Genomic DNA, 14,227 nt, shown 5'->3' with positions numbered 1-14,227 from the left:
TTAACGTTAGCCGCAAGGGTGTATCGATGGCGTAGTACGTTTGCAAATTTTAGCCCTTTTTTAAACGATACTTCATGAAGATTTTCATGTCCGAAATCAAAGGTGTTTTGAGACGAAAACATTGCTTCTCCCGGAAAAGCCTGTTCGTTGTGTAATCGGAACTTTGGTACGACAATATCAACTGTATATTAATTATCATTAAACATTCTTAACTGGAAATTAAAACTCAACATGTGTTTGTTAAGAGATAAAACATTTATCTAATTTCTATTTCTTCAAGGATTTTTTAAATTCCAACGCTTACAATTACAGCTCCGTAGGAAATGCACCGAGCAACAGTTGGATGATGAAGCAATTGTACAATCTTACACTTTTATCGTTTTATGGTACAAACTCCTATTGTAAGTGTAAAATGCATATTGTCATGAATGTTTCGAAATGTTGGCAGTAATTGAATGTTTTTGGAATCTTAACTAGATACAACTTTATTGCAATATAACGATCGTGCTCATAATCCTTTAGCCATGCGATAACTGGGCGAGTTTCTCTTCTTTAGCGCCAAAACCACAAAAACCTCAACAGGTCCAGAGAGTGGCCTGCGCAATTTCTGGCCTGATTTTATTTACGCGTAGCTAGATAGCCAGTCCTGCATATGGTGGATTGGTCTGGATGGGATTTTTTGCACCGGTCCTGTCGTGTGAAGACTGGCGCCGCTACCAAATACACCCTCGGGTCAACCCCGACTGGAAGAGTGCGGATTATACTAATCCTGGCATCGTTCTCCAACTGGTCCGTCCTCCTCCTGATAATGCCATATCTTGATTTCGCCATCGTCACTCGCCGTCAACAGGATACCGGGTTTGACCGGATGCCAGGCTACCTTGTTCGCATCTTGACTGTGTGCTGCGATCGTTACCACCAGCTCAAACGTTGGTTGGTTCGGGTCGGAATCGGTCGATTCCTTAAATATCCGTATCAAATCATCACCGCAAGCGGTCGCCAGCAGACCGGTTTGCTTGCACCAGTCAATATCGTACACGCTACGCGTATGGAACCCAGACAGGGTGCAGACACACTTCCACACCGAACCCTTGTCCGGGCAGGGTATGCCGAGCGTGTTGTCCGGCCCGTACTGCTGCCAGATTTTCACCGTCGTGTCCTCGCTGCAGGATGCCAAACGCTTCCCGGTCGCATCGAACGATATGCTCCACACGGTTGAGGTGTGCGATTCCATTGGTTCGAGCATTTCCCACTCGTTGTCCACCGTGTCCTGACGGTACAGGCGTATCGTGTTGTCGTAGCTGGCGGATGCCAGCAAGTCTTCATGCGGATGCCAACATACCTTTTTCACATCCTGCGTATGGCCGTTCAGCACTGCAACACATTCGTACTCATCCTCCTGGCCCGCCGCATTGTGTATCTCCCAGATCCAGACCGACTTGTCCCGGCTGCACGTTGCTAGCAAGCTGCCCGACCTAGACCAGGTCACACTCTTCACCTCATTATCGTGCCCTTCCAGTGTGGCATTGCATTCAAATTCACCTGTAATTGAGGTGGTTCAAAATTGATGAAACGATGAAACCTACTCGTTTTGCAAACCTAACATACCTGACTTTTTGTCCCAAACTGCCACCGTCGTGTCGAAACTGGCCGACGCAAGATAGTGACCACAGTACGACCATGCAACGTCGCGTATGGTACGTGAATGCCCATCCGTGAGCACTGTCTGGGCAATCCATCGGTTGTTGTCTGTCTTCGTCCATACACGAATTGTTTTATCCTCGCCGCAGGAGGCGAATGTGTCACCGCTAGGATGCCAAGATGCACTCCAGACACGGCCAACATGTCCGGTTAGCGTTTGCAGCAGGTATACCTTATCCATCGCGGCTGGTACAAGTCGGATCCGTCTGCCGGGAAAATAGGCCGTCACGTCTAGCTACTATTCCTTGCACTGTGGCTGCTGTAATCGTAATTGATAAAGTTCTACAAATTATACTTTACGAACAAAGCAGGCACCGAAACGAATTTTATCACGAAGTGGTTCATACCTTGTTGATCTTCCGCACGATATGTAAATACGCTTTTGAGCAATTGACAGCTGCTCGGTAGCAGATGTGAGCATGTCTGTCAAACAACTGTCAATGCAAACGTTATTTTTTTACACACGACATCGGTTCCGAGAAAATTGTGTTCCAACTGGTATAACTACTGGTATAATTGGCTCCACGTGCTCGGACCATGCGTACGCGCTCGCCGGATTAAGACATTCAAAATTTTGAATCGTTTTGAAAGACACCGTTGGGGATTTATTGATTTGAAGTTTTGTTAGCAAATTGTATTTACAAAACGTTTCGAATTCAAACGAAAATTTACTTCAAAGGGGCACTTGTTGTCGGTGGAGTTCATTAAATTCAAGCTGAAAATGTTTAATCGCCTCTAAATTCTAAATTAAACATAAATTATGATTATCTGAAGCACGTAAAGTGCACAGGCCCCACGAGTGTCGTTGCGATTAAGAGCCAACCAGGTATTGTCATCCATCAAGATCTTGACATCCCACGTTTGTCGGAGACGATCGTTTGCTCCCAAGTTCTAGATGGCATCTACTAACACTTTCGCCTGGCAATGTCTCTTTTCTCCAGATAATTCTTCACCATTTTATCTAATTACTTCGATCTCCCAAGGGAACGATGACGCCATTTTGTTTCGATCATCATCAAAAAGTCTTTGGAGCACTTTGTGGACACGTTCTGGTTATGCCGTAATATGACTGAACCTAATCTTCTGTTTGAAGCACTAGACTTTCTTGAGAAGGAAGAACAAATCACTTAAACAACAAGCTTCTTTTGGTAAATTTGTAAACAATGTCTATCCTAACAAACCTAAGAATTTCTAAGAAATCCAAGCAGAAGATAAGAGAGATCGAAGATATGTTTATTCCAATGTCTCGCTGGGTATTCCAGTGCGGTAAAAGTATTTGTTATGTGATTCTTATTTTATGGAGCATAGTTTTTCGGATACTCTACATGATATAGACAGCATTGAAAGTAATGCGAATCGTTAATCACATACACATTTGAATATTTATGTTATCTACTGTTTAACACCGTTTGCAAATAACACAGCGAGTGTAAAAGGCCGTTTTTTTTTGTACAAAGTTAATGATAAAAATATCTCGATATAAATATTATCCTTTCCCTTCGCTACCATTTTGGCGTTTAGCACATAGAGGCGCATATATGTGTGGTGATATGTCATCATTACACGAAATGTCAATGCATCTAGCAACTACTAGTGAACACTCACAGCTGATTGTCTGCGTTTCAGGCACATTGATTATATAGCGGACCGCGGGTAACATCTATCATTCTCTGTCCCTGCAGTTCATACAGTCTATCGAGTGGAACTCAGGAAGGCTGGACATCTCAAGGCACAAGCAGGTTTGAGTAAGTATCTGGCGCTACATTACTACGCTACGCTAGTTTTCAAACGTTTAAGCTACGTGAAATAGCTGAGGATGCTGTTGCTGTTGCGCTAAGGTTGAAATGCAATTGACACACTCAGCCTGTGGCGGCACGGTGGGCGTGATACCGAAGATTGACAGGATCAGCCTCTTCAGTGCTGCTCGGAAATCCTTCAAATGGTACGCATACAGCAGCGGGTTCAGCGCGGAGTTCAGATGGGAGAGCGTTATCACAAACAGCATGACGGGTGCGTGAATATGGCACTGAGGGCAGAACGCAACAATACAGTTGATGGTATGCAGCGGCATCCAGCAAATCATGAAGAACAGCACAATGATGGAGAGGTTCTGTGTGGCTTTCACCTCACGGTTCTGAGCCGCACGCAACACGCGCAGCATCGTGCCGTTGTAGTTGTCCTTTTTCGTACGCCGTTTGCTACACTGCATCGTCTGTGCGGTGTTGCTGTCTTCCACATTCGCCAGATTAGCTGAGCACCGACTGTCGATGGAGTTTACTGAAAGGATTTGTTTTCGCTGTGCGCGAAACAGAAGAAGGGTTAGAGGAGAACGGAGCGGCAGGCATGGAAGTTGCTCACCTGTTTAACGATAACTCGATAAATGTGCAGGTAGAACGCAAGCAGTAGTACGGCAGGTATGATGATTGTCACGAGGTACAGAAACACAAGATAGTCGTAGTTCATCACCTTCACAAAGAGGCAAGCATCTTCGGTTGGTTCTTCGTGCCATCCAAACAACGGCAGAAATCCAATAATTGAACCAACCAGCCAACACATGCTTATAATATCTGGAATGATTCAATTACAGCAAATTGTCACAGACCGCCGCCAGGCTGCAGTTGCACGAGGTGGACTTACAGAGTGTAGTTTTGGTGCGCATATTGCGCGAGTAGGCCAGCGGATGCAAGATCGCCCAGTACCGGTCGATCGACACGGCCACCAGACAGAAGATGGAGATGGTACAGAGTACCACCAGCAGGGAGATGGTGAACAGGCACGCGTGTAAGTTGCGGGGAATTCCTATAGAGGCGAGAATGGCGAACGGTATGCCCAACGTACCGACCAACAGATCGGCTGACGCAAGCGACACTATGTAAAAATTGGTTCTCCTTCGCAGACGTCGCTCGGTCTTAAACGCAACAATAACCAAGGTGTTGCCGAATATAGCCATCAAGGCGACGGTAGCCTCCAACAGTGCGTACGGCACATTGAGCCTTACCGCGCTGTCCGAGCCTTCGGCTGGTAAGAGAGTGGAGTCGTTGTTCCAACCGTCGTCTAAGCCTGACTGATTCGCCCGCAGGCAACTTTCATTAGACATTAGGCTCCTCAAATACTTCAGCAGCAGGCTAGTGATGGTGTATGTTAGACAAATGAACTACCTGCTCTAACCTTCAGCTCTTTCAGTACTCTTCGGGGTGTTCTTCCGATCACAAGGAACCTCAAAAGAACGAGACGCCAACAGAAGTTGCGTGTTGATACACGGCTCGTGAAGTACGCTCACAACTCAAACTGTCTAGAACAGGAGATCAATATAGATAGTGTGCGCACAGAGTTCACCATGGTCAATATCTCTGCAAGCTCGTCTGCCCTTATCGCTCACTAGGCGGCCGACCGGAAGTACAACGCATATGTAGTAACGCAAGCTGCATCCAAGGTATCTACAGCAGGATGCACAAAACAGGGCACGGGATCCTTCTTGGTTCGACACCAACACGCGCACACTGCCGCCAACAGCAGTGGGTTTTTGCTGTGTGTGTGTGTGTTTTTTTGTGGTTGTGCTAAGGAGTCTCACTATGCCAGAGGGCCCACCACTCGAAACTTTGCGGCGAACACTGTGCAGAACACACGCAACCTGTGCGTTGTATCTCCCGCTCGAGACGGTTCGCAAATGCGCATACTCTCGGAAAAAATGCCCGCTTTTGAGGGGTTCGACAGGCAGGCCCCGTACGCTAGTGTGTGCTGCACCCCCCGAGGTTGATTAGAAGGTGTATTTACCCAATATACACCATTACAGGCCGCAGTGGTGTATCTGCGTTTATCGCAAAGGTAATTACTCTTCCGTTTTCCCAACGCGCGGAAGTGTCGCACATTATTATCATTTAGCAATTCACCATAATTCGTGGTGCCCTCCTTCCTTTACCCTCCCCCTCTGCCACCCAAAAGCGCCTAATCGCGAGGGACCAAGATGGCGACCAGTGGTTGGTTTGGTTGGCTGTTGGGGACAGGGTGCGCGATTGCTTTCTAGCCAGGACGAACGGGCGAAGCAGGCGTGTGTGTATGGCTGTGGTGGAGATGAATTAATTTTTCCTACAGTGTTTATTCCTGCACCCTCGTCCCACGCCCCCCCCCCCCCCCCCCCTCTCTTCCCACCTTGATTGAAGGAAAATATGGTGTACAGCGCATGCCCCCTTCCCGTGGCATCCCCTATTTCCCGACCGGAGAAAAAAAAAACCACACGCCAAGGCTCTCCTGCCAGTCTCCCGAGTATATCACGCCATATCTCTTCGAAATCTATTCTCCAGACTTTGACAATTTTCCACAATGGCCCCCCCCCCCGATGGGTGGCATGAAACGGGCGGGAAAGTGGGGGCAGGAGGGAGTGCGGGGTTGGGAAATTTTTCTTCTCCCTCTCTCTCTCTCTTTCTCTTTTTTTTCTCTCGTTCTCGCTCGCTCTTTCTTTCTCCCCATCATACTCTCATGCGCTTTCTCATCTCTCCGCGTACGTTTCGCGCTCCTGCTCAGCTCATCCAGTAACATCCTTTAAACTGTTGCCAGTTAGTTGCGAGCAATAGTACTAAAGATACCGTTTTACACGCTGGTCAACTTCCTGTCTGGCCCCGCACAGCACACTGTTACCGTGGAGCAGGGGTATAAATGTCCTTTTGTTGTTGTTTGTTGTATTTCGCAGTGTTTCAAACCGGGGGGGTGAACGGGTCCGTGTCCGAGTTTTAATAATCGGCAACTCCGCATCCGACGATTGTTGTAAGGTGTATCGAGCAAACCATCAAAAAAAAAAACAGCCTCCAGAGCAAATCGTTGTTGAGCTGGTAAGCGGTTTCGTTGTGCTGGTGCTGCCAGAAGCACTCTTGGTGAGATGTAAAAGACGCTCTCGCGCGAAAGGTGAAGCCTTTCTTCGCGCTAGCGTGTTGCGTAGGACACACACCGCACACGCATAAAACCCACCCCGATATTTGTAATCGATCAGTGCACGGGGCAAATATTCCAGCGGAGCAAAATAACGCCACGGTTTCGGGTCGTGCAAAACGCTAAAAGGTGCTGAAACAATCTGTGATTCCTGGAGGGGGGGGTGTGCTCTCGCAATAAACACTCGAAACCGTTGCAGTGTTGCGCTCGGAAGGTAGGCTTTGCCATTTCCTCCCCACCACCCTATCCCCCCCACCCCTCCTCCCCGTCCCTGCGGTGAGGTTCTTTTTGTGGGCCAAAAAATCGAACAGAAGAGAGACCATCTAGGACTGCGCGTATTCATTTTAACGTGATGTGTGTGTGTGGTGTTTTGTGATGTGAGCGGTGTGTGTGTGTGTTTGTGCATATTGCCTGATTACAGCGAGCGAATGTGTTCGCTGCGGTGTAGAAAATGTCCGTGCACAACGATGCTGCCTAAAAGTGTGACCGTGTCGATGGCGCGTTTCGTGCTGGTCCCAATGACCCCGTTCAACGGCGGCCATCGTACGCTCGTGACGTGCTGAAAATACAGCGTCAGTGTGTAAACTATTATTCCCCCGCTGGCACTGTACCGTGTGTGCGCGTGTGTTTGTCCAATAGTGGTCGAAGCTGTGTTCGCTAGAGCGGACCATACCTCGCACGGGCTAGCAAGTTCTGCCAGTAAAGGCCGTGTCGTTATAGTCTTATACGCGCTATACCGAAAAGAAAAGAAATTAACAAAAAAACAATCAAACCACACGCATCGCATATCATCTCGGCTTACCTACGGCACAATCAATAAATAAAACTCCACCGATCGAAGGACCCGAACAACCAACCCCTCTCCAACTGCGGCTGCAGAAGAAGCCAACCAAATCGATGACACCGCGATTAGGCGGGGGAGGGGAGCGTGATGGATCAAGTGGCGTAGGCGAGTGCGCAAAGCATAATATAGCCCGTGGAAATATGCAAACCAAACGACCAATGTAAGGATCAGCATACACGCGTTCAGCGATAATCGTGGTAAGTATTGTTTTCCATGAAAGGAAAAAAAATAATAATAAAACGACCCCCCCTGTCCTGTCAAATCCCTACAGTCCCCCACCGCACGGTGGAAATGTTCGGTTTTTATCCTTCCTCCCCGTATAACTTCATTTCGCAACTCATCGGCAAACAGTGTATTGCAATTTCCGCGAGTTACTCCCGTTTCGCGAACGTTACGCGAATTTTGCGGAAAAAACATATTGTTAGTATCACAACAAACAACGGAAAAAAGAAGACAAGATGGGATTATTACATCCCACTTTGGTGTTCTGCACCTTTTTCTAACCCCCCCCCCCCCCCCCCCCCCTTCCCACCGCAAAAACTCACTTGTGCCAAGGCAAATCATTGTAGGGCTGCGGGTGTAAGCCGCTTTTCCATATGAAAAATTATTAGCTGCAGGAAAACGCTACTTAAGGCATGCCTCGCAACACGCACTACCACCACCACGGTGCCTTGATGGGATACCTCACGCTGTGTTGGAACGCTCGGAAGTTAGTGAGCGCTAAGCGTTTATAGTATCGCTTGTAGAGGGTTTGCAGTACAGTACGCGATACAAACGTATTAAAGGATGGCCCACGAAAGAAAAACAACATCGAGGTTACGTTTCGTTACGTTGCTTGCGATACGAACGTTTTCGCGATGCATCTCAGCATCTCCAGCACACAAAGAAATGAAGATACGACATCTACCTGTTTCGACGATAGAATGGTTACAGAAATTGGGGGAGGTAGTTTCAGAATACGACACCACGTCTAAAATCCCAATATCTCTCGCCATACTCCCAAAACTATTGACGTTTGATCCTTCTGCGCCAGGAGCAGTAAAACAACAGCAAAAAAAAAAAAATAGAACGAAGATTGAATTTGGTTCGTACGGTGCTTATTTGCTTTCAATCCACCCGGAACCTGATGTTGCACATCAGAACACACGTCCAGGGTGGACTCTCTCATGGTTTACTGTTTGGAACCTCGACAGAATAAATAAATAAACATTGCGCTCCGTGCCATCCGTTGCGCTATAGATTTCCGCTTCCGTTTCAGTTTTCTTCCTCCTGCTGCTCCCATCGTTCCGCCTCCTTCTCTGTTCCGCTCACCTGTCTTCTTCGAGAAACCACCCACCTTCCGCTTCCAGTGTTTGCCACCTTGCGCGGCAGCGGAGAAACGATTTTTATTTTGCGAACCAAATTGGTAAGCCCGAAACGAGGTTGCCTGCTGGTGTTGTTGATTCGTTATTTTGCTTCTGCTTCCTTCCCTGCACAGGATAATTGGTGCTCGAATACAACCTACGCCGAATCCATACCGTCGGAAGATCCTTCACACGCGGCTCCACAGCATTTGCGATGGGCTATTTATAAGTCAGCCCTTACCGAAGGTCCCGGCTTTCACCCTAGAAATACGCATCGAGGAAGCGCGATCGGATACGGAGCACGGTGCAAAAAACCCTGCACATACAGGGGAGACACCGGCAGTTGGTAGCGCAACGTACAACAGGGGAACAGGAATAACAATTATGCCATGGTATTGGTGCAGCGCGCAAAGCCACTGAAAATGGTACAGCTCTACTTCACAGGTAAGCGTTTACTCGCTTTTCTATGTTGTTTTTTTATTGGTTGTGTGTTTGTGTGTCGCTTGTTATGAATTTTTTTTTATCTCTTAGTCGACAATGACGCTGACACCGATACTGACACCCCAGTGTCGGTGGCATCACCAACGGTCGACTCATCGCAAATATAACAAACAAAAAAAAACCAATCTCTCCCCTCTCACCCATACCTTCGCTTTGCCCTTTTGTGTGCGTTCGTTTTTGCAGTACTGTTTTGCCTGCTGTCATCGGCACTGTGCGCCGACTGGAGTGCCAGCTGCCCGCTCAACTGCAGCTGCAAATGGTCTAACGGCAAAAAGTCGGCTATCTGCAATGGGGCCGACTTTACCGCGGTACCGTCGAACCTGTCGACCGAGATACAGGTGCTGGTGCTGAACGACAACAACATACCGTACCTAAACCGGGAAGAGTTCACCTCGCTCGGGCTGGTGAACCTGCAGAAGATACATCTGAAGCATTCGCACGTGAAATACCTGCACCGGGAGGCGTTCAAAAACCTCAAGATACTGGTGGAGGTGGATCTGAGCGAGAACGAGATCGAAACGCTGGACAAGCAAACGTTTGCGGGCAACAATCGGCTGCGCATCATCAACCTGTACGATAATCCGATCAAGATGCTGGTGGCGGAACAGTTCCCGGTGCTGCCGTATCTGCGTAACATTGACCTGCACAGCTGCCAGCTGCGGTACGTGGCGGAGACGGCATTTTCCAACCTCGATCTGCTCGAGTTTCTCGACCTGTCGAAGAACCGGCTCGAGAGCCTGCCGCACCATGTGTTCAATCACATGAAGAACCTGAAAACACTGATACTGGAGGAGAACTGGTGGAACTGTGACTGCCATTTGCGGGACTTTCGCAACTGGTATCTGAACAGCTCGCTGAACCGGCGCAGCCTGATCTGTCAGCGTCCGTTTGCGCTCAAGGGCCTATCCTGGGAGTACCTCGAGACGGAGCAGTTCGGCTGCATGCCGATGGTCGAGATCTTTCGCGACGAGTACGAGATCGAGGACCTCGGTACGAACATCACGTACAAGTGTATGGTGTCGGGCGACCCGGAACCGAACGTCCGGTGGGACGTGAACGGGAAGGATGTCGACCAGGACAATGCAATTATCGAGACGGAGCGGCACGTTGCGTTCGACGGTAGCGTGACGATCTGGAGCAACCTCACGATCCTGAACGTGACGAATAACGATTCCGGCTTCTACACCTGCACCGCCACGAACCGGATTGGGTTGGCGAGCAAGAACTTCAGCCTGGTGCTGCCGGAGGTGGTGGAGCGTGTGATTATCAAGACGCCGGAAACGTTCTGGTACTTCGGGCTGATACTCGGTATATTCGGCACCATCTTCGGGCTGCTGTCGCTGTCGGTGGTGGTGTGTTTGGTGAAGCGCAAGCTGCGGATGCGCCGGCGGCGGAAAACAATCAAGAACAGCGTCAGCTTCAACGACCAGGAGAAGAAGCTGCTGGACCTGAGCATCACCACCAACGAGCGGCAGGAGTTTAGTGCGAGCGACGTTGTGACGCCGTCGACCAAGACGGATTCGACCATCGCGATGGAACCGGTGCAGATCACGATCGAGTCGATCGCCACATCGAAGCGTGAGGAGTATCCACTGAATGTGGGTGTGTTTCCGCCACCGCCCGAGTTCTGCACGCAGATGATCACGAACCCGACCATCAGCAACATCTACATCTCCGTCTCGGTAACGCAGGATCCGCTCGAGGGTGCGGAGGTGAACATGTATCCGGATCTGCTCAATATCCCGAACCGTCACCAGAAGGGACCACCCAAAATTTCGCCCGTAAGCGTGACGTCGTATGCGACGTTGCCACGCAAGACGGCTACGGTTGGCGGTGGTCCGCGGTGTTCCATCACCTCCGGGCACAGTTCCGGTTCCAGCTCGAGTGCCGGCACCGCCGCGCAGGTGTTGCTGTCGGGCGGTAAGCCGAATGCCGGCGGTGTTGGTGCACCACCGTCGGCTGGATCACCGCTGTCCTGTACGCCGAGCCTGCTGGCAACGGACATTCCACTCACGGACGGCATTGTCAATTACGCGACCACCTCCCTGCGCGATGACTCCGGCTGCGAGATGTCTGCGTCGCCGGTGCCGTCCATGTGTGCGGAATGCAGCAAGGTGATGAAAGCGACCAGTACGTCCACGTTTGCCGGTCCGGCATCGTCCAAGTATGCCGGCGCGTCCCGTACGCTGACCGGTGTCGGGGGTGACCTCGCCACGATGGCGGGCAGCATAAAGTGCGAGAAGCCATTGGCCTGCCTGAAGTACGACAATATGGGCCGGCGGTATACGGCCAGCGGCAACTCGACGCTCTCGCTGCCGGACGAGCTGAAGTCGACGACCGGACCGCCCGGGGTCGGTACGTTCGTCATCAAGCAGCAGGAAATCGAAACCATCGTCGAGCAGGACGACCATACGGTAATGGACGATGCCGCCCGGTTGGACGAACAGCTGGAATCCTCGTCGTCCTCCTCGACCGGCGCACCGATGGTTGCGATCGGTGCACTAGCAGGACCACTTACCGATACGCATGACAGTGCGCAGGAGGCCGCCACCCAGCGGGGCCTGTTCGTTGTCGGCAGTAATGATTTTGTTTCGCTGTAGTCGTCCACCCCGGCATTGCCACCGCTATCAGGTGTCGGTACGGCCGACCGCAGGAATCGCACGGAACAACCAATCCAAACCATCGAACTTAAATTGTACAAACGTATTTACCCATCTTCCTTCCTACCACCACCTCGCCATCCGAACCCAACTAGCACGTACACAGAATCTCACCTTTATTAGCTAAACAACCTCCGCTGAACGCAAATGGTAGAGTGTAATAACACCCATTCGCTTCACCGCTAGTTCGCAATTCCACAAAACACACTTCAAGTAAAAACTATGATTGTGTAGCGCTTATACCCGACAAATACTTGAATTGAGTGTGTTAAGACACCGGGCAACGATCCTGTCAAAATTCTTTCTGCCGAATATGGCAGGTTGTCTGTGAACATTAGCTTTAGGGTACCGACTGTCAGTATCATCCCAATGCCTTCAACCTACCTGGCTGAAGCGGAGACGACCAAGCTTTTAAAAAGCTCCAGAAGGTAGTAATGCTGTTCGCTCCGTACAGGGTGGGCGCCACAAGGTATGCAATCCGTCAGACAAAATTGGCTAGCGCGTTCAACTTCGGCCGTGCCGTGATGAGATTACTGCGCAGTGAGGTCGCTTAGAAGCTTGTTTGTCTCGGTTATTGCTGCTATTGAGCGCTTTATCCTCCATTCCTTGTTATCTTCTTGCGTAACCATAACTGCCGAATTCGTACTGCAAGTCCGGTAACCCATGTGATAATCATGTGCTTGGTTGTTAGCTACCTTTTTCGTAACTATCTCCCCCCCCCCCCCCTCCTCGCCCTTCCCCGGATGTTTTGCTTCGTAAAGCACCATTCCTTCCCAAGCACCACATAATGGCGAAGACCACAACAGTTACTCAGTAGCTCTCCTATATACTATATATTACTTGGGGGCCGTCGCTTTTAATTCATATCATAACACTCCTCCCCCCCCTCACGCTCCCCTCCTCACACTGGCCATCCGTGAAAACCTCTTTTGCAGATGAGGCGCAGTGTTTGTGGCGGAACAATACACGAACAAATGGATCCAAGCAGGAGTTTGCCAGGACTCCGGCGCCGGAAATGAATCTCCAGGGGGGGTTTGTTTTTTTTGGTCAAGGGGGGACATTCAAAGGCACTTCCAGCGGAGCGAGGAATACCAGACCGTCAAGCCAAATTTGTGGTCTTCCAACAGTTAAACGAGGCCCCTACCGCAACGAACGAGCGTAGTACAGTGCAGAGTGGTGCGCCATAGTGGAGTAGTTTAGTTAACGGTTAAGCCGATGGTTCCCGCCGCCATTGCGATGTATTGGTATTGCGAATGGCTAGGCACCAGGCATCTTAGTACACTTTACACTGAAACAACTTCCATTTACGTTCGGTAAATGCCTAGTCGGTTCCGTTCTACTACTACTGCAAGACTATTTAGATGGTTTTTGGGTTTTCATCGTTCCATTAAGGGTTTTCATCCGCATTCGTGGGTAGTCATAATACGAAGATAGTAAAGAATAAGGGAAAATCATATAATGCACCCTATGCATACCAAGCCGTTGAGAGAAGAACGTAACTTTAATCTGAAACACGAGACACACACAAACAAAAGCAAAATCCATAAACTAGAAGAAATGTTCGAGCAACAAGAAAAACAAAGCAAAGATGTAATCTGACCTGCAAAGCTAAACAACAACCAAACAAAAACGTAAAGGCAAATTGTGTAATATAGAGAAGCGGTTCGGTTACGGGGATACAGAAGATACCGAACCACGTGTTTGCCGCCGTCGCCCCGCCCCGCAAAAGCGTTATTTAGTATCAGTTGTGAATAAACTAATGGTAACAGTTAAGATGTGTTAAATGTGTAAGCTGGAATGTAAAACATGTCCACACAAACAGACTAATAAGAAAGTATTTAAACGAACACACGAACAAAAACCAAAAAAAATCCACACAACCACACACACACTCACACAATGGTATATAACGATAAGCTTACCGATGAACTTTAAGTTGAAGCAAATTGCGTTAACCTATTACATTTTAGTAGATCAAAATAATTCTAGATCATTAAATGAGGTAAAAGATAGGGAGAAGGAGAGAACGTAACAGAGAAAGAGAGAGAGAGAGAGAGAGAGAGAGAGGGAGAGAAAGAGCAACAAAAAAGGGGATAAACAGCAAAACAAGATGATACTTCTGAATAAAATCAATCAAATCTAGTTAGAGAACAAATGAAACAATTTTAGCGTACAATTAGTAGTATATGCATATTTGACGATAGCGAGAAAAGAGGGGGGAGAGAGAAAAAAACCCAGAAAACACAAAACATGGC

General features: G+C 48.9%; 3 protein-coding genes across 3 annotated transcripts; 1 reads left to right on the top strand and 2 right to left on the bottom strand.

The window, feature by feature from the left end:
- Positions 1 to 763: 763 nt before the first annotated feature.
- LOC128719550 (probable cytosolic iron-sulfur protein assembly protein Ciao1) lies at positions 764 to 1,882 on the bottom strand. Its single transcript, XM_053813180.1, has 2 exons — positions 1,609 to 1,882; positions 764 to 1,542 (listed from the first exon to the last, which is right to left on the bottom strand). Exons 1-2 carry the CDS (start codon positions 1,880 to 1,882, stop codon positions 764 to 766), a joined length of 1,053 nt encoding a protein of 350 aa, XP_053669155.1.
- A 1,611-nt stretch (positions 1,883 to 3,493) lies between these two features.
- Positions 3,494 to 4,798, bottom strand: LOC128718788 (adenosine receptor A3). Its single transcript, XM_053812440.1, has 3 exons — positions 4,339 to 4,798; positions 4,060 to 4,268; positions 3,494 to 3,997 (listed from the first exon to the last, which is right to left on the bottom strand). The coding sequence occupies exons 1-3, from the start codon at positions 4,796 to 4,798 to the stop codon at positions 3,494 to 3,496; spliced, it is 1,173 nt and encodes a 390-aa protein (XP_053668415.1).
- Positions 4,799 to 9,200: 4,402 nt separating this feature from the next.
- On the top strand, positions 9,201 to 11,912 carry LOC128710105 (uncharacterized). The gene is made up of 2 exons (XM_053805149.1): positions 9,201 to 9,255; positions 9,496 to 11,912. Exons 1-2 carry the CDS (start codon positions 9,201 to 9,203, stop codon positions 11,910 to 11,912), a joined length of 2,472 nt encoding a protein of 823 aa, XP_053661124.1.
- Positions 11,913 to 14,227: the final 2,315 nt, after the last annotated feature.

The sequence above is a fragment of the Anopheles marshallii genome, chromosome X (genome assembly GCF_943734725.1).
Source record: "Anopheles marshallii chromosome X, idAnoMarsDA_429_01, whole genome shotgun sequence".
NCBI lineage: Eukaryota > Metazoa > Arthropoda > Insecta > Diptera > Culicidae > Anopheles > Anopheles marshallii.
The sequence above is the reverse complement of the archived record's forward strand: the minus strand, read 5'-3'. Positions and strand labels throughout refer to the sequence as shown.

What these genes read in the sequence shown, in the direction of transcription:
- LOC128719550 (XM_053813180.1), bottom strand. Translation starts at nt 1,882, where the DNA reads ATGGATAAGGTATACCTGCTGCAAACGCTAACCGGACATGTTGGCCGT. An exon ending in AGTTTGGGACAAAAAGTCAG is followed by an intron (nt 1,543 to 1,608) that starts GTATGTTAGGTT and finishes CCTCAATTACAG; the next exon opens with GTGAATTTGAATGCAATGCC.
- LOC128718788 (XM_053812440.1), bottom strand. Translation starts at nt 4,798, where the DNA reads ATGTCTAATGAAAGTTGCCTGCGGGCGAATCAGTCAGGCTTAGACGAC. An exon ending in GCGCACCAAAACTACACTCT is followed by an intron (nt 4,269 to 4,338) that starts GTAAGTCCACCT and finishes GAATCATTCCAG; the next exon opens with ATATTATAAGCATGTGTTGG. An exon ending in ATCGAGTTATCGTTAAACAG is followed by an intron (nt 3,998 to 4,059) that starts GTGAGCAACTTC and finishes TTTCGCGCACAG; the next exon opens with CGAAAACAAATCCTTTCAGT.
- LOC128710105 (XM_053805149.1), top strand. Translation starts at nt 9,201, where the DNA reads ATGGTATTGGTGCAGCGCGCAAAGCCACTGAAAATGGTACAGCTCTAC. An exon ending in GGTACAGCTCTACTTCACAG is followed by an intron (nt 9,256 to 9,495) that starts GTAAGCGTTTAC and finishes TCGTTTTTGCAG; the next exon opens with TACTGTTTTGCCTGCTGTCA.